Source organism: Fomitiporia mediterranea (genome assembly GCF_000271605.1).
Source record: "Fomitiporia mediterranea MF3/22 unplaced genomic scaffold FOMMEscaffold_19, whole genome shotgun sequence".
Classification (NCBI taxonomy): domain Eukaryota; kingdom Fungi; phylum Basidiomycota; class Agaricomycetes; order Hymenochaetales; family Hymenochaetaceae; genus Fomitiporia; species Fomitiporia mediterranea.
In genome coordinates this window covers 164,641-187,996 of record NW_006760404.1, presented here as the reverse complement: position 1 = coordinate 187,996, position 23,356 = coordinate 164,641, and the positions used below count along the sequence as shown (strand labels likewise).

The 23,356-nt window shown below is 47.1% G+C and overlaps 11 protein-coding genes and 1 non-coding gene across 12 annotated transcripts; 5 read left to right on the top strand and 7 right to left on the bottom strand.

Moving 5' to 3' along the window:
* Positions 1 to 502: 502 nt before the first annotated feature.
* FOMMEDRAFT_149567 (uncharacterized protein) lies at positions 503 to 1,631 on the bottom strand (the record flags this gene model as incomplete). The annotated part of the gene is made up of 2 exons (XM_007271921.1): positions 503 to 1,342; positions 1,407 to 1,631. The coding sequence occupies 2 exons, from the start codon at positions 1,629 to 1,631 to the stop codon at positions 692 to 694; spliced, it is 876 nt and encodes a 291-aa protein (XP_007271983.1). The 3' UTR covers positions 503 to 691.
* Positions 1,632 to 1,769: 138 nt separating this feature from the next.
* On the bottom strand, positions 1,770 to 3,221 carry FOMMEDRAFT_24213 (uncharacterized protein). The gene is made up of 5 exons (XM_007271877.1): positions 3,100 to 3,221; positions 2,934 to 3,036; positions 2,855 to 2,880; positions 2,186 to 2,780; positions 1,770 to 2,109 (listed from the first exon to the last, which is right to left on the bottom strand). Exon 4 carries the CDS (start codon positions 2,687 to 2,689, stop codon positions 2,456 to 2,458), a length of 234 nt encoding a protein of 77 aa, XP_007271939.1. The 5' UTR covers positions 2,690 to 2,780; positions 2,855 to 2,880; positions 2,934 to 3,036; positions 3,100 to 3,221; the 3' UTR covers positions 1,770 to 2,109; positions 2,186 to 2,455.
* A 1,452-nt stretch (positions 3,222 to 4,673) lies between these two features.
* Positions 4,674 to 6,868, top strand: FOMMEDRAFT_98052 (sugar transporter; the record flags this gene model as incomplete). Its single annotated transcript, XM_007271920.1, has 12 exons — positions 4,674 to 4,746; positions 4,801 to 4,838; positions 4,889 to 5,007; positions 5,058 to 5,239; positions 5,291 to 5,378; positions 5,436 to 5,821; positions 5,870 to 5,909; positions 5,970 to 6,066; positions 6,118 to 6,162; positions 6,215 to 6,437; positions 6,501 to 6,552; positions 6,631 to 6,868. 12 exons carry the CDS (start codon positions 4,674 to 4,676, stop codon positions 6,866 to 6,868), a joined length of 1,581 nt encoding a protein of 526 aa, XP_007271982.1.
* Positions 6,869 to 7,247: 379 nt separating this feature from the next.
* FOMMEDRAFT_t80 lies at positions 7,248 to 7,331 on the top strand. The gene has a single exon. It is a non-coding gene; the product is annotated as a tRNA-Leu (tRNA).
* A 104-nt stretch (positions 7,332 to 7,435) lies between these two features.
* FOMMEDRAFT_162569 (uncharacterized protein) lies at positions 7,436 to 7,744 on the bottom strand (the record flags this gene model as incomplete). Its single annotated transcript, XM_007271919.1, has 1 exon — positions 7,436 to 7,744. One exon carries the CDS (start codon positions 7,742 to 7,744, stop codon positions 7,436 to 7,438), a length of 309 nt encoding a protein of 102 aa, XP_007271981.1.
* A 53-nt stretch (positions 7,745 to 7,797) lies between these two features.
* On the bottom strand, positions 7,798 to 8,083 carry FOMMEDRAFT_162568 (uncharacterized protein; the record flags this gene model as incomplete). The annotated part of the gene is made up of 2 exons (XM_007271918.1): positions 7,798 to 7,898; positions 7,957 to 8,083. The coding sequence occupies 2 exons, from the start codon at positions 8,081 to 8,083 to the stop codon at positions 7,798 to 7,800; spliced, it is 228 nt and encodes a 75-aa protein (XP_007271980.1).
* Positions 8,084 to 8,576: 493 nt separating this feature from the next.
* On the top strand, positions 8,577 to 8,920 carry FOMMEDRAFT_162567 (uncharacterized protein; the record flags this gene model as incomplete). Its single annotated transcript, XM_007271917.1, has 2 exons — positions 8,577 to 8,622; positions 8,685 to 8,920. The coding sequence occupies 2 exons, from the start codon at positions 8,577 to 8,579 to the stop codon at positions 8,918 to 8,920; spliced, it is 282 nt and encodes a 93-aa protein (XP_007271979.1).
* Positions 8,921 to 9,248: 328 nt separating this feature from the next.
* Positions 9,249 to 11,193, bottom strand: FOMMEDRAFT_137496 (NicO-domain-containing protein; the record flags this gene model as incomplete). The annotated part of the gene is made up of 11 exons (XM_007271916.1): positions 9,249 to 9,374; positions 9,450 to 9,567; positions 9,637 to 10,034; positions 10,105 to 10,208; positions 10,266 to 10,296; positions 10,347 to 10,457; positions 10,511 to 10,672; positions 10,733 to 10,835; positions 10,885 to 10,906; positions 10,962 to 10,980; positions 11,038 to 11,193. The coding sequence occupies 11 exons, from the start codon at positions 11,191 to 11,193 to the stop codon at positions 9,249 to 9,251; spliced, it is 1,350 nt and encodes a 449-aa protein (XP_007271978.1).
* Positions 11,194 to 11,959: 766 nt separating this feature from the next.
* Positions 11,960 to 12,182, top strand: FOMMEDRAFT_162565 (uncharacterized protein; the record flags this gene model as incomplete). Its single annotated transcript, XM_007271915.1, has 2 exons — positions 11,960 to 12,020; positions 12,085 to 12,182. The coding sequence occupies 2 exons, from the start codon at positions 11,960 to 11,962 to the stop codon at positions 12,180 to 12,182; spliced, it is 159 nt and encodes a 52-aa protein (XP_007271977.1).
* A 1,462-nt stretch (positions 12,183 to 13,644) lies between these two features.
* FOMMEDRAFT_115096 (prim-pol domain-containing protein) lies at positions 13,645 to 15,269 on the bottom strand (the record flags this gene model as incomplete). The annotated part of the gene is made up of 5 exons (XM_007271914.1): positions 13,645 to 13,749; positions 13,815 to 13,910; positions 13,967 to 14,249; positions 14,315 to 14,549; positions 14,620 to 15,269. 5 exons carry the CDS (start codon positions 15,267 to 15,269, stop codon positions 13,724 to 13,726), a joined length of 1,290 nt encoding a protein of 429 aa, XP_007271976.1. The 3' UTR covers positions 13,645 to 13,723.
* Positions 15,270 to 15,279: 10 nt separating this feature from the next.
* On the top strand, positions 15,280 to 16,529 carry FOMMEDRAFT_115094 (PIG-P). The gene is made up of 3 exons (XM_007271913.1): positions 15,280 to 15,751; positions 15,839 to 15,957; positions 16,132 to 16,529. The coding sequence occupies exons 1-3, from the start codon at positions 15,546 to 15,548 to the stop codon at positions 16,284 to 16,286; spliced, it is 480 nt and encodes a 159-aa protein (XP_007271975.1). The 5' UTR covers positions 15,280 to 15,545; the 3' UTR covers positions 16,287 to 16,529.
* A 2,884-nt stretch (positions 16,530 to 19,413) lies between these two features.
* Positions 19,414 to 23,001, bottom strand: FOMMEDRAFT_24209 (uncharacterized protein; the record flags this gene model as incomplete). The annotated part of the gene is made up of 4 exons (XM_007271876.1): positions 21,556 to 23,001; positions 20,678 to 21,497; positions 19,989 to 20,551; positions 19,414 to 19,921 (listed from the first exon to the last, which is right to left on the bottom strand). Coding segments are annotated over exons 1-2 (1,390 nt in total), but the record flags the coding sequence as incomplete, so codon positions are not given.
* Positions 23,002 to 23,356: the final 355 nt, after the last annotated feature.

Sequence of the window (23,356 nt, the reverse complement as noted above, 5' to 3'; positions counted from 1 at the left end):
CCGCGTAAAGTGCGGAAATTAACATTAGTATCAGGATCAACGATGGAGATGGAAGGGAAGATACGGACGTGCGGCGAAAGAACAGTAGGCTCGCCTTCTTTCTCCTCTCCGTTGCTAAGTTTTCAATGAACAATTTTTTCTATGGAACGCGCTTTGAGCACGGCGACGTCTCCTTTAGGTCACATCTCGAATTTCATATTGGTGAGAAGACTTTGAGATTTCAGGGAAAGCGGAGGAGAATAGCGGAAACGAAATATAGCGGATAAACTAAGGTAAATCTTGCCCGAACCGTGGAAATCAGCCACATCTTCCGCAGTCAAAGCATAAATACAAATTGCAGCAGAATAACAAGTTGGAGAACCGAATCCATGTACAGTGTAGCTATTAATAGAAATATGTAATAAACATTGCCACAGGAGAACACGTATATGCACTATTGATCAGACAATTGTAAAGTTCTTCCTTGACCCGAAGGCGGGTCAAAGACGTGATTTAGATGGGGAAGAGTAAATATAGATATACTATTGTGATTGTGATAGGCTGTCGGGACCCGGGAAGATCAAGTTATGGAGTTAAGGTCATAAAATGGAAACGATCATTGTTTAATATATTAATAGTGATGAAACAATGTTTTGTCCGATGTTGAGGCTGATGGCAATGATGGACGAGAGTATCCGCGTCAAAATGAAACTTAGGCAATGTGAGGTACGAATCGGTATGGCACTGCTTTGGCATATTCCTCCCACTCTTTGCCGAACGTCTCGCGTAGCGTAGCGTCCTCGCTCGGTGCACGTAAAATGAGGTACGTGCAGGCAAACGAAACCCAGCCGACGAAAAATGCGACGCCGCAGCGCACGGAGGCGAGTAGGATCCGTTGCGGGAGGTCCGAGGCACCGAAGAGTCCGGTCGAGTGCTGCTGAAGGGCGCCGCATGTGAGAACGAAACCGCCCGGAGCAAGGAGGAGCGCCACCATGCCGAAGCGCACGAGGACTTCGCCGGTGTAGGATGGGTGTCGCACAATATTGTATGGACCGCCCTTGACGAGCTGGTGCCCTGCGAGTGTTGTATGTGTGAACGAGAAAAGGCGGCCCATTGCTGCGAAACATGCGCGGCGGATTACATATCCGACGGAGATGGAGAGCAGACTAATGAAGACTGTAGGAGATGGTGCGGAGAGTAGGAGTTTCTGCGGCCGTGGTGGGCCTGGGACGGGCAAAATGGTGAATTCTGGAACGGGCGTGGGTAGGATAATCGGAAGGATAGCGCGCGAGATCGCCGTGTCAGGAAATTGAGAAAGTAATCGTGCTATCACTTCCAGTGCTATGAGTGCCCATACAACATACTAAAATTCGTGTTGAAAGGTCAGGATTAGTGATTGTTGTAGACAAGCAGTGTCAATGTCTCACTTTTGTTGCGGCGACGCATATCATGCCGACGCGATTGAATAGTCTATGACCATGAAGCGTTTCTTTGCCGCCAGGAGGTACCCTGTCCTTGCGTTCGTCCTGCGGGCGCAACAAGTGGTCCGAGGACTGTTGTGCAACACGCGGAGGCGTAGATGAGATATGGTGGGCAGCGCTTGCAGCAAGGAGCGAGGCAAGGTGAACGGCCACACCTGCGAAGGTCGTCATAGAGAATATCGGAGAGTACTCAAAGTGAGGTGGTGGTCGGTAAAAAGGTAGAAATGTTGGGAGATTTCTGCGTCGCTGGAGCTTTTCATCTCGCGCCCATGCCTATAAATATAATTGCATTTGATAGTTCGCGTCCATCTGAGTCATAAACAGGGTTCCCAAGGAAAATGACAAACTGAGGTATAAGGCGCGGCGGCGTCAGCGCAACTCCTCAGTTAACCACGTTTGACCGCGACACGCCTATCAGGAGATGGAATGAATCACAACCGTAAACGGCAAGCCATGGTGCTGACGGCACCCGACACATATATAGCACAGGAATTTCCATTAGCGCTCAATATAGTAGGAAAAGCTGTGCGATAGAAGGCTATACTTCAATTGCATGGTGTGTAGGGTCATTCGAAGCTTGGCAAAGCCGCTGTCCGCGAGCGTCGCGCGTGCGATAGTAGATGCTATACGAGATCTGGTTGCATATTTCCTATGGTCGCGGAAATTGACACATCATTAAATAATCTTCTGGCTGGTACTAGAAGAAAGAAGCAAGGTAAACGCACAGTGACGGCCTGGAAATGAGCTATAAGACTCAAAGAAGCAAACTAGTCAGACGCTTCAATGTTTAAAGGTGTCGAAAATTTCATCATAATCTGAGCCGAAGCACGTCTGAGCTGTCACGGTTATTTGTTGCTCTGCGCGTGCAGTAGGTCAGTTTCGACTAGTACATGCAGAACGTGCTATCCAATAGATGCTATTCTTACGTCGGACCAGCGAAGGTGTCAACTGAGCTACCAACATTGTCATGCATCAAGCGGCTCAAGGGCAACGGGTCAAGATGCCCGACTAGCGTGCACCGCCCTCCGATCCGCACGGAAAATGTTCGACATGTCCTGGTTATCGAAACGACCGAGTTCGGAACATTCGTCACCAACAGATGCTTTCGGAGCATCATATACATGGATGCAAAAGCTTCTGGGGCGCGTATCGCGCATATCCCGGCCGACTAATCGTGTTCGCGCCAAAAGGCGATCGAGGTAGCCATTGGGGATGTATAAATACGTCATTCATGATAGTTTAAGTAACGTAACTGATGTGATCGAAGTGGTGGCCAGATGCAACATACGGCTCATTTCCAACGATGCTCTGCAGCAAGACCTAGGGTATTACCAAAGTGGATTGATAGTGGCTTTCGTTCTCTTCGTGACATCATGAAACGGAATTAGACGCACCTTTTAACGAGTCCATAAAGTCTTGGCTGCATAAGGAAGCTTAAAGTGATTTACAAATATCGCTCGCGTGGCAACTCACATCTTGTTTTATGCCTATCACGCCAGATGTCTACAGTCGACATGTCTGCAGGTGATGCAGCGTTCAGTGCGGTGCAAGAATGCACTACACGTCGCGTGATGCACTGCACTCGGCAGAACAAGATTGTTAGATACAAGGAACTCAGATGATGCCCTCACAAACTTGCCTGAGGAGCGATCAAACTCGTATCACCTTGACTAGTTTTGACTGTTGCAAGACCAGAATTTAGGACCGACTACCAAGTGTACAGTATCCCAATTTCAACCACCGAGGCCCATTCGATGAAGCAGCACTTATAAATATGTGCAGTCGCTTTGCAGTGGCTTTTGCGATGACATTTACGACGACCGAAACGAGGAATGATATACGAATATCAACAACACTGTGCAGTTGAAGAAGTAGACGATGGATATCATACGACGCGTCGTGTCATTTCATTCGGAGATGCTATAAAGTGGGAACGGCTGCGGTATTTTCCAACGCCTCCGTACTGGATTATTCCTTCGAAAGTCTAGCAAGAGGTAACATTGGATCGTTAACGGGATGAAAAGTAGTAATTTGAAACAAAGGTAGTCATGTCATTAACACGGCACAACTGTAAGTCTGTAACACCTATGGAGGCACGTGATCGCACAATTTTTTGGTGTATTTACAGTTATTTGCTCCTTTTTTTCTCCCTGTAAGTCGTTACTTGCTAAATTGGTGTAACTTGCCAAACTCTTTACTTCTATCTCCAAACTCAGTTAAGAATGGATTAGTTCAGAGATATTTTCTCGTACGCTATGGATTACCCGAATAATTTTGTTGTGATCACTGCTGAAATCCGCTACATGTTTCTAGGTGAAGTGTCGTACTGCGGCTCTTAGTTCCTTGAAGACTATGCTATTCTGGGGTTCTGAAACGTTAGGAACCCGGAGCGAGATGCTGACTGATATTGTGCTGATGGCCAGAGATAGCTTCAATGAGGAAAGTCCACCGGTCTGTCTAAGCAACGATTCCTGTGCCGATATTACTGCGCAAACGGACTGAAAGATGCCTAAAGTTTCGCTTATTGTTAATTATTTATACGATAACATGCAAATATGTCTGTGGACACGCAAGACAAGGATAGAGCAGAACTAGATGACACAAGACTAGGACTGTCGCTCATGCTCGTCCTTATAGGCATACTCCCGCTCGCTATTAATTTAGACCTGACCTTGATGTTGATGAATATAACGTCTGCTCCTCGTCAACGCTACTTGGGGACGGTCCGTAGTAGACCTGATGAAGATAGATTGGTACGGGTGAGTATTCCGCCTTCATTTTCCACCAAAAAGTAAGAAGTTTGATAATCTCTCACCCCACCGTTACTCTCGTCAAAAATCTGTCCGGCCCGTTTCGTGAGCTTCTTTGTTATATCACCCTGATATTCGAGTCAGTTGACCTTTTTCCATGAAATATAAATAGCTTGCAGGTCCACGCAGACATAGAATGGCTGTGAACTGGATAATCGATTCGCTTCCACCAATTGTCTTTGCCTTTGTTTTTCTTCTCAGAGTGCGGGTGCGCGGACAAGAGAAGCAAAGATTACTTGTATTCTTGTTAGCAATGACTATTACTCAGCGGGACACGCTCCACTGCTTCGTCTGCATGATCACTCGGTATTAGTTCGCAGCTTGAAGTGGCTTGTGCTATTTGTTCCGTCTGGTGCACTTTACGTCTTGACCAACGCGGGTGTCCTGGGCAATCATGTCAGTCATGAAACCGTCTGCCCCAGCAAGCCGTCCTACGAGCCTCAAGGCCATCCTACTTGCAGTATTCATCGCGTTCGGTCAGAAGCGATAAGCTGTTATCTGGATAAGACATTAACCTATTTATGCGTTAGGAGGATTCCTTTTCGGATACGATATTGGAGTTATTTCTGTGAGTCGCTCCTTAGCTCATCGTCCTGTGTAGCTTAATGATGCGCTTAGGGATGTCTGATCATGCCTGACTTTGTGCGACGTTTCGGTGAACCGGACGGCGCAGGTGGCTTCGTGCTGTCGAGCTCACGCCAATCAATTATTACTTCCCTCTTATCAGCTGGGCACGTGTTCCCCTTACCCTGTAATTGGATATGTGAAATTAACACAATTCCTTCAGGACATTTGTTGGAGCGCTCGCTCAGGCATTCACTTCCGATCGCTTTGGTCGAAAAGGCTCGATTCTTATCTGGTCGGGAATATTCACTCTTGGTGTCGTTGTCCAAACCAGTACAGGCTTCTCAATTGTACAGATTACCATCGGTCGATTCATCGCTGGCACTGGTGTAGGTGCATTATCGGGTACGTCCTACCACCACTCTATAACAAGATCATGTATTGATTTCTATACAGCCATTGTACCCCTATATAATGGCGAAACTGCACCAAAGAAGATCCGTGGTGCAATCCTTGCTTTCTATCAAATCCAAATTATATCAGGGTTGAGTCCAGTCCGATCAATCTGCATACTAAACTTGTAACTAAATATTTAAAAAAGTGTTTTCTTTAGCTACGTCGTTGACCTCGCAACACATGCATTAAACAACTCTGCTTCTTGGCGTATTCCTGTCGGGCTACAGATGCTATGGGGACTTATCCTACTCTCCGGCATATTTTTCTTACCAGAATCACCGCGCCACCTGCTTGGTTTGCAACGACCAGACGATGCGCGGCGAGTTATTGCAGAGCTAAACTCTGTAGATGTAGACGATCCACTTGTACTTGACATGATTGAAGAGCTGGAGGTTGCAATTCGTGCAGAGAACGAGGGTGGCAAGGCAACTTGGATGGAGTGCTTCTCTACACGGAACAAATTATGGTGGCGTACCACGAATGGCATGATGCTTCAGTTCATTCAGCAATTGAACGGTCAGAACTTCTATTGTAAGTGTTGGCACCTATGATCGGGGAAAGCACTAAATGTATTTCCAGATTATTATGGAGATACATTTTTCAAGAGCGCAGGAACCCAGTGAGTTGTACTGTATCACTCTATTGTTCATGGCTAAGCAAGCTGCTTATTCAAAACCAGACTATCACCATACGTTATTCAAACGATTCTCGGGGCCGTTTCTGTTGTTGGTACTCTTCCAGCACCTTATCTTATCGAGACAATGGGGCGAAGATCGGTAGGAAGTCTCGTCCTTTCAACCTTTTCTCAACTTATGATGCTTTTCCAGTCTCTCCTTACGGGAGCTCTTATGGAAGCCGTTTGCGCCTTAATTGTTTGTTTAACTTCTCCTTCTGCAGACCTAGTGAATGCTGAAAGCTTTTTAGGCAGGAGTTGCTGGAGCGACAATGATACCTCCGCCCGGCGCCGACCTTACAAACATCACGCTCACACCTCGCAATAGGCAAGGTGGTGATATACTCATCGCATTCGCTGTTCTGCACGTCTTCAGCTTTGGCCTCTTTTGGGGCCCGACACCATGGGTCTATTTGGGCGAGTCTTTCCCTTTACGTGTCCGCCCGAAATGTATTGCCTTGGGAAGTGCTTCGAGTGAGCCGTTCTTTTCGTGCTGGCATTAACTGAACGTCTTTCCGACTGACTCAATATACGAAGATTGGATCTGGAACTTCCTGCTTTCGTTCTTTTCCCCGAGGATTGCTGCAAGGTCAGGTCTCTTCAAGCCATTGTTTCCCAAGTCATGTCCATTCTATCTACTAAAACTCGATTGGGTAATTGCGTACAGAATCGGACCGTGGATCCTTATGATTTTCTTCGGCATGCTCATCTTTGGGTTCGTCTACGTGTACTTCTTCATTCCTGAGGTTAAAGGCCTGAGTCTCGAGGAGGTTGATGAGCTGTATCGCTCTGGTGTCAAGCCATGGAATTCTGCCGGCTGGAAGCCTTCCGAAAAGCATCTCCACCGTCATGAGAGGGTTGAAAGTGCCAGCGACGAGGTGCGCGATGAGAAGAATAACGTTTAGCAATAGACACAACAGTTTCATGTCTCAGAAACCTTCCTCAACGATTGAATAAAGAAATAGTGGCAGATATGGGGTTATGCTAAAGTGGAATACGATTGTACTGTAGTATAACTGCACAACACGGATTCACAGAAGTAAAAAATAATTCATGAGCTGTGGAAATTTATAGCCTAAACAGGAAATCGATTGATCATGTGAAAGATTTATAAATTTCTGGGTGCCGATATAATGTTTTGCCCAGTGCGGCAATATTGTTTCTGTTTCAGATTGTTAACAAACTAGTACATCCAGCAACAGATGAATGATTGCTGTTCTTTTCCATCTCTGCTAATAAGTGTAGATCTACTTTGTGAGACTCAATCATCATCTCAAATCATTTGGAGGCATGATCGAGTGGTCTAAGATGTCAGATTTAAGTCCTGATGGGAGCAATCCCGCGTGGGTTCGAACCCCACTGCCTCCAATACCATTGTCTATGTTGGGTTTTTTAACTCGAATAATACCATTTTGTCCTGTATCAAGTCAGTACTAAACCTATCCTTTGCCAATATTGACACTTTTGGCTGATTATTTGTACATCAAAGATTGCAAGGCGCAACAGTAGCCCGTCGTCGTCATGCCGCATTCCGTCCCTAGCTTCATCTTTCGGAGAACGTCACGCCCACCAAACCCTCCAGCAGGGACAAGGACAAATCCATCTACAATAGCAGCACCAATAAATACTGATTCGTCGTTCGCGCAAATCGAATCGTGTCTTTTCTTACTAGTAATTCGACCACAGCAGTTTATGAATAACTCGTTAGTGTCTACATATGTCTTAGCCCATCCTCTCCACCAGCTGCTAGCGAGTCCCCCATTATCTGGAGCCGCTAACATGGTGCGCGATTCTCATCGATGAGGCCCAGTATTGTACTGTGATTATCGAGATGCTACAATTGCGGGTCGGCCAAAATTCGTCTGCGACCCGAATGAGCAATGCGTTTGATAGTATTGGGCTGCAGCCATCGATCTGGCCAGAATGTATCAGGAACTGGAGAGAAGTATGCCGGGTTGCGGAAGAGTGTAAATGGTAGGGCTCGGTACCGTACCGTATACGGATACGGGCCGTATAATACGACCCTTATACGGATACGGCTCGTATAATACGGTGCCGTATTTCTGAACCCGAAAACCTATACGGATACGGTACGGCCGTATACAGAACGTATACACCATATACGGATACGGCGTAGTTGCTACATTTACCAAGGTGGAGCATGAAATGTAAGGGGCTACATCATTGTGATATTACCTCTTTAGTATAGAAATATTGAATTCTACCTATATTATGCCTTAATCTACATGAAATGTATAAAATTTGACTTATTGACATTTTGTTATGTAATTTAGTCTGTGATATTTGTCATAAAGTCGAGTCATGTGATGTACCTATATATCGGAATATATATCAGATTGCACATACTTTTACAATAATAGTGCTGAATATATTAGTAAATGCTAGTATAAGTGTCTGAACATTGAATACTACTTATTAGAGCTTCAGCATTATGTTTAGAGCAAGAGTTTCTTTCATTTAGTAGCCGTATATCGTATACAGGCGTATACAGTCTGTATTATACAGACTATATACGGTTACAGCCCGTAAAATACGTGCCATATTTTTGAGTCAAATTTTTTATACAGATACGGTACGGCACCGTATACGAAAATGCCGTATCTGTATAATACGGTACGGGACCGAGCCCTAGTAAATGGTGGGACAACTACAGCAGTTCCTTCTTTGATGAATCTGAATAAGCTTATCCATGTCTAACAGACACCAGCTTCTATTTGTTGGTCGACTCGGGTCTGCCATTTTCCTATGGACCTGCGAATCGTGCTAGACCAGTGCTTGCTCTGGCAGAGATGCGGATGGTTGTTGCAATTCTCATGCAGCGATTTGACATTCAATTCGTACCTGAATACGACTCTCGTGGATGGGAAGAAGAGCTTGCAGATCACTTTGTGATGGCGAACGGAGGACTGCCAGTTGTATTGATGCCGAGAATGTAGCTGTTTGATTCTTTTCTACAGATTATACTTGTGTTGAGAATAAGGTATTTACTATTTCCAAAACCCCACTCTGCGACTATTATCTCTACTAGTACTGTTCCAGATTTGCAGGTGACAGAACACCGCAAATAGGTAATGAATCAAACTGGTCTTTCACTGCTCTTCTTTATCACTGCGTAACAAACGTTATAGGTACAAAATGTCGAAATGGACAGTTAAGATATTATTCTACAATCTCGACATACACCTTTGCCTGACTATATGTACATCGAAGATTTCAAGCACCGACATTTACAATGATTGGTCGATACCAGCACTTGTCAACCCGTCAACCTCTCAATCCCATCCTGAGTTTCATCTTGCGGAGAGCCCAAAGCCCAATATACCATCCGGCGAGGACAAGGATAAATCCGCCTACAATAGCAGCACCAATAAAACCTGATGCGTCGTTCGCCTAAAGAAAGGTGTAATCGGATAAGTTTCTCACCCGACCATGGCACTTGAGTAATATATGGATTCTGTTACTTGCCTTTTCCCAGCCTCTCCACCAGCTGCCAGCGAGTCCTCCACCATCCGGGGCATTTGCTGCGCGCTGGCATGGTACACAATTTTCACCGATAAGTCCCATTATTGTGATAAACGAGATGCTATAGTGATGCATGATCAATGTTAAGTCGAGTGGACTCATACAGAAATCATTCGCAGATTTCAAGTACCTGAATGCAACGAGAATACTGATAAGGGTGAGCGCAATACTCAGGCCTGACATAGTGTGTTGCTTGACACGAAGCGAGCGGCGCGTCATTGGAGTATCGGGTTCATTTCTGTCAACCGCGCCCTCATGCAAGCTCGGAACAGCTTCTTCTATGTCTGCGCCGGAATCATGCACATTCGTTTTCTTGACCAACGGATCGGAGGCTTGTGAGTGCGCAGTGTCTGGAGAAACGGGATTTGATGTATCCGGCGTCGGGCTCTTAGAGGTTTCTTCGCTAACTTCATCCTGGATGCGCAGTTCAAACAGGGAAAGCGCACGATCCGGGACACCCGCATACGCGTATAGCATCAGGATTGAATCGGCAGAATCAACAAGTGTCATTCCAGCTGTAAAGAGCAACTATGATAGGTGTATGCTTGTCAAACAGATCTGCACATATAAATGTAAAACTCGCAGTAATGTTACTTACGGGTAAGATGATAATGTCGGCTCGCGGAATACCTTTACCGCTCGCACTTTTTTCCGCAAGCGCAGTAACGGCAAGGAGGGCAATGGATGAAGCAGTATCAAAACCTGAAGAAGTCCAAGTCATAAGCACAAAGGCATCAATACGCAAAATAATCATTTCACCAAATCCGAATAATACTCCGACGGGGTACATCTTGTCAGAGTATCAGAAATAACAAGTGTCATTTAGGAACTACAAGTAACCTTCCAAGGTTTATTCACGAAAGTCGTGACGGGTCCTATTATTTGCATCATAATGGACTTCTCCGCCGGATTATCTTCATATGCAATAATTCCAGCGTCTTCTTGACGTCTCTATCTTGCCTTAATTATGCTCTGTACTCAGCTTGTTTGAGAAAGATACATACCCTCCGCCTCCGATTCCGAATAATCCTATAAAGGATAATGGAATTCGCGAGCCCAATGATGAACAGGAAGGAACCGCTAACAGCAGCTCCGACTATCCCTCCAATATCGCCTACTCCGGAAATCTTGTCATAAACACTCGTACTAATAGCAATAGCAACATTCTGTGTCCCAGACTTGTGATAAGCTTGGAGACGTTAATTCAGGAGAACGTTGCTACGCACGACAACAATGACAATAGTACTGTGACCTAGTGAGAAGAAAAGCCCGCATGTTACTGGAAGCTGGCCCATGTTTATCAGCCCTCTGGTAGCATTATCAATCGCGCTAAGAGAGATTAAACACAGTCGCTCAATTTAAAGTTTTGGTCGAATACCTGATGTGATCCGCATCCAATCCTTGGAAAAGATGATCAGTCCATTACAAAATAGAATAAGCGTCTTTGTAATATACCATGACGAAGACCGATCGTCTAAAGAGTATAAATAAGATCGAAGATAACGAAAACGATAAAGATTCTAATACTCACCCAAGCAAGCAATGCTAAACTTAGTGTACCTCGCGTTTCTTCACGCCTTCCGAATGCAATGCCGGCAGCGATCCAGCAAGCTGCATTCGCTAGGATTTCAAGAATTATGAGAAACAAAGATCGACCGAAGAGGGTTAATTTCCACTTGAAACACATGTTACGAAAACGAGAGATAAGACTGTCATCCGCCATGATAGCGAAGTAGAAATAGCAGAAATTCCCCTCCTCTTCACTAACACAGCACAAGTAGTCCTTTGAGACTCCAATACAGCGGCAACACTTGAAAAGACACCAGCTATTAGAGATAAGACTAATTTGGATAAGAGACAAGGCTTATCATGCGTACATGCAGAATTGTAATGGAACGGCAGAAGCCGAAGCGGAGATTGCACGCTTTTTCTCCAACTTTGGAAAGGGTTTACCTCTCTATCTTCTACTGTCGTCCCTTCCAACATATTGACTGCATGCTCTCATCAGCGGTAATCACTGGCTCGAAAGGCTAACTTAGATTAACTGCCGAAATGTTTCTACCAAATCGCAAAAGATCTGTGCAACTGCCAAATAGCGTTTCTTGCAAGTCTGTCGGGTACATCCAGAAACGAGACCAGACCGTTCGGTGGTCAAAATATACGGATTTGGCACTATCAATCATTATATGCCCTTCATGCACGTTATCTGCTAATACAGTGGTGGTAAAAGGAAGGGATTCTTGAAAAGGCATGTTGGACTTGTCCAACAAAATGACAGAGCAGGAACAGGCAGCCACACAACTGCATCCGAGTCCTACAATCTCAAGTGACCAGTAATTTTTCCGGAACTACTGTACATAGACAACTCTGTCTATGCCAATTTCCTGGGTTGTGGGTACATATCGCCAAGCTTACCATAACCGAGGACGCAAACATCCAAGTCCACCCTACTCATGGTCAATTCAAACTTCCTCGTTACCGACGCCACCATATCAGAAAATCGAGACTTCCATGGTAAGACTTTAACACCCGAGATGACCGAAGTTCAGTCAGTGACTTTGACTTTTCTTCCCTTTAGCTCTCGGCGAGATTGGCTACTGGCGATCTAATGGCATCCTAGCTTCCATTTCCAATCCGACTTCTCCGATGGATATGTCATCCAAACGAGTCTCCTGAATGCATAAAATAGATGCTAAGGAGTCATTTAATCGGGCACAGGGAGAAGCACATTTATGCGCCAAACTCGAGCAGTGGCTGCGAAACTGGCTTGCACTAACCACTAACAGCATGCAGTACCTTACCAACCCTTATGCGAAATACATCCGCTCCGGAACAGAGACACCGACAAGTGAAAAAACCTAGCCATAAGAAGAACTCAAACATGAAGATAGAAGACAACAAAGGTACAGCCCGAGAAGTTATCTATTACACAGCATTTCAATTGCTCCTATCTCATATTCAAAAGGGGACGACCCTGCTCCGACGAACGTGGATACTCTAATACCTGAGACCCACATACCATGTGTTAGTGACCACATATTTTACACAAATCCACAGAATAGGGACCACCCGGTCGTATCAATTCACCTGCTACTTCGCGTTCTATGAATATAACACAGTTTCAATATTGAATAGCAAATCGGGGGTTCGGAACGACTGGTACCCACGTGCACACCATGCACTTGGAGCCTGGCGTTCCCGAACCCCACAGGAGAAAGATGACTCGAATATGGTGAGCTTCGAGCGTAGTTACGTTACTCCGTTCATCAATTCCAGGCTTAGGACTTAGCAATCGAGATGAGATGATACAGCAATATGTATTGCAGGATCAATATCTCCACCGAGAGAAAATTTCATGTGCTTTCTTTCCCCTGGATCGCCGTGAAGTGAAGGAAATGAATGTTCTTACGATCGGTGGCGAAAGATTATAACAATACAACAAGTAAAGATTGTCATTTCTTGAATAGGTTACAGAAATTTTAATTTATTAGACACTTTACAGAGTCAAAGTTTTATTGGATTTATTGGGCGCTTTATTCATCAATTGATCGAAAACTCGGCGAATATAGAGTTGAATCTATGTGAACGTATGTGTCGCAAATGAAAACTTATTATTCAAGATTCAACAAGTGATACGGAGACCGTAGCATTCTTCCCATCACCGGATGCTGCTTTGATCCAATCCATCATATCAACGCCGCATCTGATACCAAACTCAAAACAAAGCTAAATTCTGCCTCAGATCGTAATGATCTTCACCATTCCGCAAAAGGCTTGAGAGATGAAAGATAAATGCGAGAGACGAAAGAGAATCAGAGGAGGATCGTCCGGATGTTTTACTGCCTGTAAATATGTTGCAATTACGGTATGCATAACGCGTAGATCATAGAATCATTTGAGCGCCACTTCGTATGACGCCGTGGCGCTTATATGTCAGTGTCATGATTTTGTTTGCCTCGATGGATTATGTTCTTCTGTTGAGATTTTGATCCGTTTCATGTTGGCATTGGTGTGCTTGCCGACGATTGCGTGCGTATGGTGGTACAATTTGAGAAGACTGGCCCGAGAATCTTGAAACAGTTATTTGGTCTCGTGCACAAAAGAGTGGGATTCAGGAGACCTGGTTGGATATGTTTGGTATTACAAATTGATAGCATCGAAAGCAATTTCGTATCAAAAGCAATAAGTACGTGAAAGTAGGAGGAAACGGAGGTGTGCTAGAACGTGAAGTCTTGTGATACATCTTGAAGAGAGAAATGAAATCAGTCAAACGCTACCAACAAACTAAGATTATCAAAGGATAAGTACCTTGTTCCCGTTTGATCTGGCGCACTTCGTCCATGAGTCCTCGTACATGTGCATCGAGCATGTCTATGTATGGCTTGAGCGAAGTACGTTCCCAATCTGATTATGTCAGAAGAATGTCAGAATCTCCTACAACACCAAACTGGGCGGCTTACCAGAATGATGTGGAAGCTGTCCATTTTCGGCGGGCGTGTCGGTCTCCACAGCCGTATTTCCGCCTCGTTCGTCGAGTTCCCGAAGCAATTGACCGACGGTCGGTACGGACTCCGGATCGAACTGGTCTGCATGGATAGGATCGACCGGCACGCAAACCCGGCCTGTCGCGGGGTGTACGCAGAAGGGTGCCTTAAGTAAGTGGTTCCGATGTTTGGACACTTCCGCATCAAGACGTGGATACGTATATTGTAATACGATGTCTTCGACTGCACGATAAATCGGCTATTACGAAGAGAAGTAAAACATTAGTCAGGGAAATTAACAAAAACACAGTTGCGGGCGCTCACGGTATTTGTCTCTTTACCTCCTCCGGTTGCCTGGGACATCTCACGCCTAACGTCGTCCCATTTCTCTTCCGAGTTACTCGAAGACTCTGACCAGCGTTTCCGAAGTCGAGACTGGATTTCCTTATTGTCTCCGAGAAGCTCTAAAAGTATATTTGTTTGTTCCGTGCCCGAGAAGCAGTCCTGGTCATCAAGAATCAAACGGGAGAACTCGCTCCGGGCAATTAGAAGGGCCGACCTACAAGGACATCCAGACTTCCTTCAGCATCCAGACATACAACACGATAAGGGGGCACACTAGGACTTACTGTAATGACGGATGTAATTGACGACCGGGTAATCCTCTGACATTGACCTTCTTGGTCATGTCCTGTCCACCCTTTACTACCTCAAGCCAACCCATGACAGCCTTCCGCTGTTCGTCCGTCAGGTACATGGCTTCTTGGTCGGAGACCCAACAGTGAATCCCACGTCGGCCCGAGTATACCCAAAGGATGTGTCGGAATCCGAAGTGCTCCCTGAGAGACTGGTCTAGAATCTTGACGGCAACAGCAATGAAGCCCCAGCACCGCTTGCATATTCCTTTCCCCGAACAACACGTGCGAATTTCGTCGTAGTCTGTCATATCAATATCAAAGACGAGTTCTCGCTGCTGCGGATGCAGAGCACCAGCACGGAGCGTTTTCTTGTCCCGCGGACGTGCGTTATACACCGCGCCGATTTCGAAACGACTAGGGTTCAGTCGGACGACTTGCTTCTTAAGGTCTTCTGCATTCGTGAAGGAGTTATATCGGATGTAAACGTCGCCCTGGAGAGTGAAGGCGAACTCGCGATGTGTGAAGAGCCGCGTGGGTGCGTGCTGGCGATTTAGCCAGGCGAAGACGGACTTGAAGGGATAGAGTCGCTTGTAGAATGCCATCATGACCTCTGGGGCAGATACATCGTCTTCCACTAGCATTGACATAATTGCAGGGTACAATACAGTACTAGATGGGTGTGCGGGATGAAGAGGAGAACGAGAAACGCGTCGCTGATTGAGCCGTGACGAGGAACGTGACGGACACGTCTTGTCACAAGTTATTGTCACGCGTTACGTTACGTTACCAAGGCTTCTAATTACTTACAGTGTACACACATGGTATTATTTTTGTATTTGTATCACTTTTCAGAGGGCCTTTTTCATTTCCGTCGCCTCTGAGAAAATCTAGGAAAAATTGCATCTTGCCAGCAGACAATGGACTCTTCCAACGAGCCAACATCACCTCGGTCGCCCCTTGCCCCCTATCCTTCGGACCCTGCGCAATTAAAGAGCCGTGCACCCGAATTCTACGGCTTCGTCGCATGGTCCTCAACTTACGCTCTATTTGTGCTCTACGTCCTCTGGGCGCTCCTACCAGACACATGGATTCTCTCGCTTGGAATAGAGTGGTATCCGAACCGGTATGCAGTTTCTTCGGAGTCAATTCATTTGACAACCAAAGCAATGTCTAATCTGTGCTGCCAATATAAACATATCGGACATCATAGCGAGTGGGCCGTCCTCCTTCCGGCGTACTCGGTTATCTTAATTCTTCTCACATACTTCACCTACTGGGCGCTCGCACTCTACAACACCCCCTCGTTCAGCGATCTCAGTACTATTACCGGTATGTACCACCCTGCTTCTCCCCGATTCTTCCTATCTTCTCCTTTCTGCCTTTTCATTACCGCCCGTTTTCTTTGATTTCGATCTTGTTGTTGCGTTCATAGTGCGGGCCTCGCGCCCGCTTTGTCTGCGCAGGGACTGCACTGACACGCCCTTGCCCCACAACGGACCACAGATACACACGCTCATATACCCACACCAAGATATGGGCGTGACGAACGAGCGACGAGCCTCAACACGAACCCGTTCCTCACCGCGGCCGCGCCGGACGCGATACCAAGTCCCTACGATATTCCGATCGGCCTCGTGAACCGCGTCTTGTACGCCTAGTTGCTGGCTCGCAGCACTGCTTCAGCTGCTTCGGACGGAGGCTTCGAATGCAAATCCATCCGAGAAGCAAGTGTGCGAGGCACCTGAATCTGGATAGAGGTAGTCTCAGGCAGAGCCAAGTCAACGTCGCTGTGCAACGACTCGTTCAATTCAATAGGCTGGCAAGAAAAGCACGGGAAGATGTGTTTTAATTTACTTTGAGCGAAGAAACATATGTAACCACACTTGCACGTGTGAAACAACATCGGCAATGTCACTGCATAGACAAATTGAATAGGTGGGCACCAGCACTTACAGGCAGGACCCTCGATCTATACATCCCGTAGAATAGAGTCGAACGGAGCCCTATGGTAATGGAAAGCGAGAGGATAACGTTTTCGAAGAAAGCTCACCATCAGTATGACGCATTCGGCATTGCTAGCGGCTGCCGGTGACAGGCACACACACGCAGCGAAACTCAGTCCGCGTCTCTCTAGTCCTCCTCGCAGTCCGAATACAAATGTGCATGTCAAAACGTTCTTGACCCTGTATCTCGTGTTCCTTACAATGCGCCGCGATTCAACAATTCCGCAGGTGATAACGACACATCCGAAGCAGTCTTTTTTCTTCAGATTGAGTCAAAGAAGCCATGCAAAGCACGAAATAGAGAAAAACAAGTCACATGGAAAATGTATTCTATTTATGCTCTACAACGATATCCGAATCCCGAGTCTCTTCCCTCGTGAAGGAGAAAACAAATAACATATCGTTAGCGAGCGAACATGGAACGTCCGGTGGAAGTCAAACTTCCACTCGGCTCGCCCACATATGTGTTATTACCACTATCCACCTACACATGTACACATGTGTCATCTTCGGTTCTTAGATTGCGTCGCCTCTCCTGGCGTGCCGGATAGATTCGCATAACGCCTCGGAGTCGGAGAACCGAGAATTGTTTCTCCAGACGGACACAAAGCCACATAGAGTTTTACAAATTCGCTCGAACGCTCTGATGTCATTTCCCCCTCTCGGCTGACAATGTGCTCTGCTCTCTCGCTAGTACTAGTGTGCCCATGACACACACACTGTCGTAATCCCAATCTTCGTCCCCCTCTCGCCTTTCAGCCCCGTCATCTGATTCTTGGGACGTCTCATATCTCGTATCTCGCATCACACTTTCTCACATCTCATCCATCTTGCTTTTTCTCTTCTTCCTTGTTTCAAATATGAATTAAGACCAGGAATAGGAAATAAGTAATTAGTTGAAATAGGGCTCCCCGACGGTTAGCGCCAATCCCACCAATATCTTGGGTCTCTCTTCTCTTTTTGTTCCACATTTTCGTTTCTCTATCTATCCGTCCGTCCATCTCGTTTTGACGTGCCTTCTTCCTTCCCGTCTTCTCCCCCCTTTCCTTCCCTTGTCTGTACTTGTCCTCTCCTTCCTTTTTTCTACTTCCCTCAATATGTAGTCGTCTCCTGCTGGTGCTTCTCCCGAGGTCTCCGACACCTCGCTCGCTCGAATTCGGATGAGAGAATGAGAATGCAAATGCAGAGCGTGGTTCCGCTTTGAAATCTTTGATACATATCGGATTCTTTTCGTTCTCTTACCCCTTCATTTTACTCCAGTTTGCCTTGGTTGACCTGACTTTCACTCCATCATATCACACTTCATTTCCCGATTCTCATTATCTCCCCTCACACTCCTCTCCGCTGTTGTTCTTTTCCATTCCCCAACTTCCTATGTTGACAATGTTGTTGTCCTACTGCATCGTTGCCGTGTAACCGCCATTCTCATGTGCTTACCTAAAAGTTAATATTCTAATATTAGTGTTTACGATAAAGCATTGGCACAAGTTTAGTTCGCTGGGTTAGTTGGATAAACTCGACACTGTCCAGTGTCCACCAAACTCCGAGTTCAAGGCCCTTTACCTACCCTACCTGTCCAACAATCTATTTATATTCATCGCGTTTTGCATACTGCCATCCGCACGTGTTCTCCGGTCGGATGATTGGTACGGTATCGGTATCGGTGTATCGGTATCGGTATCGGTATCGGTATTGTAGGTAGTTCTTCCACCTTGGCTATCCATTTAGCTTGCCTCCTCTCCAAATCCAAATTCAAACCAATGCAGTGTTGGTGTTGTTGTACACATTGTTCCTACTTACACGCATGCTAGCCATACATAGATAAAACCGAACCTAATAGCATCATTCTTCTTTGTTCTCTCCAACCAAATGTACATATTAACTCCGCTCATTGAGTCAATCCACAGTATCAATATCAGCTGTTGGAAATTTCAGTTTTTATCAACATTTGTATTGCGTGTCCCAAGTTACTTTCGAACTCTCCTCTCTCGCTCCCGGGTCCTTGATGCATCAACAAGTATCTTTAGGAAATTATACAAATACGAAGTAAGGTGTGATATCATCCTTTACTCCTCCTCAATTGTTCAATCAATCAATACTTTTATGGTTCAAAAACTTCTCAATGGCCCTCGAGATCGAAGCGTGCACATGGCGGCTAAGCAATAGTCCTCTGTGGCCTAGTAAATTGCGGCGCGTACATGGCGTCTTAGTAGCAAAGTTAGTGCTACTGACAATGTTGATAGTGCTAACAGTATAGTGCGACCATGTGCATCCTTTAATGGCATTTGAGCTTCCATTCTGACTGCATCCATAATTGTGGCACAAGAACAATGTTAATAACAACGTTGAAATCAAATCAAAATCATAATGCAAAAGCTGCAAGTATGTTACGATAGCGAGTGAGAGTGAGAGTGAATCAAGAAAGATCCAGGAGTTCCATTGTTTGATTGCAAGTAAAGGCAAAAGGGCGGAGCATTGCTAGATAGACAGACAGTACATACACGAAACAAAACGAGAGCGAGAGTAAGAAGGCAAGACAATACAAAGCAAATCGACAACAGAACAGAACAGAAAATAGAATCACCGTAAAAATATATAATGGAAACGAAGGAAACGAAAGGGGATCGAAAAAAGGAACATCACAAGTCTTAGAATAATAGTCTAGCAAAAGAAAATGTCCACAGCATCATGAAGTCCATAGCAGATACTACAAGTACTATCGATACAGACGATAGATGTGGGGTTGACAGGAAAGTAGATAGATGCAGGTAGAAAGAAGAGATAGATTGGTCATGGGAGTCTTTTTGGAGATTTTTATTGTGCGAGTAGGATTTTGTTCATGAACGTACAAGCATCAGGACGGGTCAGAGGTCAACTCTGCTAAACAAGTATGAAAAGGCACAGAAGAATGAATGAGGAAGGTGTTTCATTAACAAATGGTTGAACAATAATGTGAAAAAATGCGTGAGCAAGCGGTAAAATCAAAAAGTTGAGAGGGGAGGGAAAATTTGAGTTGAATGAGTCGTTGTCATTACAGCAAAATGAGAAATCAGTCAGCCACAGTCCGTGAATATACATATGTATGGCCGACCTTGCCAGCAGAGGAGACAAAAAAAAATCGCGGGCAAGAAAATGACTGTGTTTTCATTAAACGAAACGCACTCCCCACCGAAAATAATAAACCCATCGTCACGATCACGCACAGTTTCGGATTAGCCAATTAACTCCTAAGCGCAAGGACCAATCCAGGACCGGGCAGACACCTCCACTACTCGTCACCGACGAGGGAACTTAAAATCAGTCACTCTCTCTTTCATTCCAAGTATAAATTAGTTTAAAAATTAAACATCTACATACCTGATCAGGATGGTATGGGTACGTCCCAGCCTCCGCATACGAGTTTCGCTCGTCAAAGCGTGCGTTAATATCAGCTGCGCCGTTGTCGCCGGAGGGGACGGCGGGAGGAAGAGGTGCTGGTGCGATCCGTAGGTTTGATGGACGCCGCGAGAACATTAACTCATCCGGACCTAGTTCTGGATGTCTACCTCCACCGCCGCTAGTAGCCATAGAGACGTCCTGAGAGTCAATATCCGCCATGTCCGACGCAGGAGATAGCGAACGCAAGCGGGGTGCATTTGTCCGTGTAGCTAGACTCGGCGGGACCCAACGCAACTTCGGCGGACGACCATTTCCGCTTGCACTTGCGCCGTCGGCGGATGTTACTCCTGCTGAAGGGTCTTGTACATCGACGACAACGGGTGTCTCGAAACCTACATGGAAGGGCTCTTCTTGGTTCCTTCCCGAACCATTTTTGTTTAGAGAATTAGGCGGAACGGTGATCCCATGGGTTCGGAGGTGCCGTCGTGCATTGGAACGAACGGCAAATGTCTTCGGGCAGAGTGCAAGTGGACATTTGAATGCTGTTTGAGGCAAGGGATAAATAAATGTCAATATAAACAATGTTTCTTAATTTGGCCGAAAAAGGAAAACGAAAGTCCAAGTGCAAAAAAGGCGGGGAAGTTCAGATAGCAAAACGAGGGACTTACGACGTGCTCCAGAGTGCGAGTTCATGTGCGTTGCTAATCCACTTGGGCGGGGGAACAGCTTTTGGCAGATGCGGCATTGGTGCATTTTGACCTTCTTTGGAGGTTCTCCTGGTGTCGCGGACTCGATGAGTACCTTCACTGTCTGGCCCTCGCTCTCTTCTGCTCCAGAGCCTTGCACCCGCTTGCTCTTCTCTCTCCTTTCAGGCTGTCTGAAGAGTTCGGGTGGCATCATGTTTGGAACTTTTTTCCCTTTGCTACTACCACCCATGGAGCGAGGCGAAGCGGAGCCAGGATGCACCGAGCCTGGCCCTCCACCAGCTTCCATGAGTGAGTTCATGCCGCTTCCACCTGCAAGTCCCCCGAGGCTATCCATCGGCCAATTTGCTGGATCGGCGCCGTAAAGCATGAAATTTGTACGCATTAAATCGGAGGGCGTACCCGACACGTGTTGTGGAAATTGCAGCTCGGGCGTTGGTGATGCAGGTGGAGGTATTCCAAAATGCAAGTTGTGCCCTGCTGAGCCAGGACCATCGTCTTCCTCAAACCCATCATCAAATTCCTCGTGGTCGAAATCATCGCTTTCCATGTCGTATTCGATCATCCCGCCTGCGCCTCTCGAGTCATAGGGAAAGAAATTGCGCATGCCCGTCTGCTGAGGCGCGTTTACTGATCTCGGGGTGGGCATCTGTAAAAATGGCGCATTTGCATCTCCCAACTGTTGAGAATGTCCTTGAGGTAGCCATTGCTGCTGCTGCTGAGACTGCTGCGAAGACATGTCGCGATGGTGGTGGTTGTGTTGAAGCTGGGGAAACGCGCGTCCCTGCAACAGGAGGTTTATCAGTACATGCTGTTAGCAGATTAGGAACTGGACTGCCCACATTAAGCGACACGCCCTGGTGCAGTTGACGGGTGGCGCTCTGGGCCCGTTGATCGCCCGCCGCTCCGGGTCCGGGCCCGGGCCCGGCAGACATGGACACCCGACCGCCATCGCCGGGCACGTTCCCGGTCGCGAAGGCCGGCGGTATGCGCGCGTGGCCGTGGTTGCTGTGGCTGACGTCGTCGGATGCGGAAGGCGCCTGCACCTGCGGGTGGTCCATGATCGGCCCGCGTGACATTGACAATGCTGCCGCTGCCGCCGCGTCCTGTGCGAAGTCATGCGCTGCGTGTGCGTGCCCTGGTGCATATCCCCACCGTTGTTGCGCTTCTGGAAAATATGGAGACGGCGCCTGGCCGTGTCCGTGTCCATGTCCACCGCGCGCGAGCTCAGTGCTGCGCTGAGACGATTCCGGATACGCTGCGTTCGACTGCTGTTGCTGTTGCTGGTTCTGCTGTTGTTGGAGCGCACCTGCAAGCGCATATGGACGTGGGTTGCTGTCAATCGGGGAATGGAAGCCCGAGTAAGAAGCAGACGATGTGGGCGAGTACATCTGCAAGTCGGATTGCGCATCTAACGGATACGACCATCCGCTTGCTGAGACGGGTGACAGAGACGGCACCGAGCTGTCATGTCCATGTGTCCCCGTAGACGCGTCGTGGTGCGGAGGCATGGTGAGCTGACCCCGTGAATTTTGCTGCTGCTGCTGTGTTGATACGTCGACGCGGGCCGGATAAGAGGAGCCGGACGAGATGCTGGCGCTGGTGTCGTCGAAGTAATGCTGGAAGTGCGCGTTGCACATTGAACGTCGGGAGGGAAGAGGGAAAGGGACGGAGACGGGAGACGGGAAAGTCGATAGGCGGAGGGACGTGCGGCGTCGGGGAAGCAGTGGCAGGTGAGGATGTACGTGTGTGTGTGGACTAGACGGGCAGGAGGTGTCCGAACGATGGAGGAGGCGTAGGAGGAATCGAAGAGTCTAAAAAGCAGACGCGGTGAAGAACGAGGTGATACGGTTCCATCGGCGTAAGTTATAAAGGGCGATCACTTATACCTGTCCGGGCGGCAACATACACGACAGAAAATAACCGCATATAGATTAAAAAAGGAAGAATAGTCAGCGTTAACGTCAGGCATGGGGTGCGAGGGCAGAAATCCAGTAGATCGAGAAGCGAATGCCAAATGAGCGTGCACAGCTTGCACGAGCAAGCAGCACCAAGCAACAGCACACGTCTGTCGGCGGGCTGCTCTGGCGAATTGAATTCAAATTCAAATTAGGAATCAGGGCAGCTGCACCAGCTGCAGGCGGCTAGGCGAAGAGGGGGAGGCCAACGTAAACGTGAGCCAAAGGAGCAGAGTCTGAATCTATCTCTGCTCCCGCGTACATTTTGATCAGCGACTGTCGGAAAAGGCGCGAGTGGACAAGAGTGGACAGAATGGGACAAAGGTGCGACAGGCAGGGGCGGGACGGGAAGGATAGATTAGAATAAGATAGACAGGATTGGATTGGATTGGATTGAACACGAACAGCTGCTCATCAAGAAGGCAGATTGAGTGAGTCTGAATCAGGACGAATTAGCCGAACCCAACAGATTCGCAATGGCATTGGCCCATGTCGCCAAACCGAACAGACACCGCAAAGCGTGTGCAGATCCGGGCCAGCGGCGGGGAATTGGATACAACTTTGGAGGTGTGGTGGATTGGCTCTGACGTTGGGCCGGAATGCAGTAAGACGAAGTACTGCTGCAGCAGTTCGTGCGCGTACGGTAACCGTGGACTGGACCGAGACCAGGGCCAGGAAATGAAGG

Excerpts from the sequence above, each read along its gene's own strand:
- FOMMEDRAFT_24213 (XM_007271877.1), bottom strand. The coding sequence starts at position 2,689 with ATGACGTATTTATACATCCCCAATGGCTACCTCGATCGCCTTTTGGCG.
- FOMMEDRAFT_115094 (XM_007271913.1), top strand. The coding sequence starts at position 15,546 with ATGGACTCTTCCAACGAGCCAACATCACCTCGGTCGCCCCTTGCCCCC. Across the intron at positions 15,752-15,838 it reads ATAGAGTGGTATCCGAACCG|CGAGTGGGCCGTCCTCCTTC; the intron begins GTATGCAGTTTC and ends CGGACATCATAG. Across the intron at positions 15,958-16,131 it reads CGATCTCAGTACTATTACCG|ATACACACGCTCATATACCC; the intron begins GTATGTACCACC and ends AACGGACCACAG.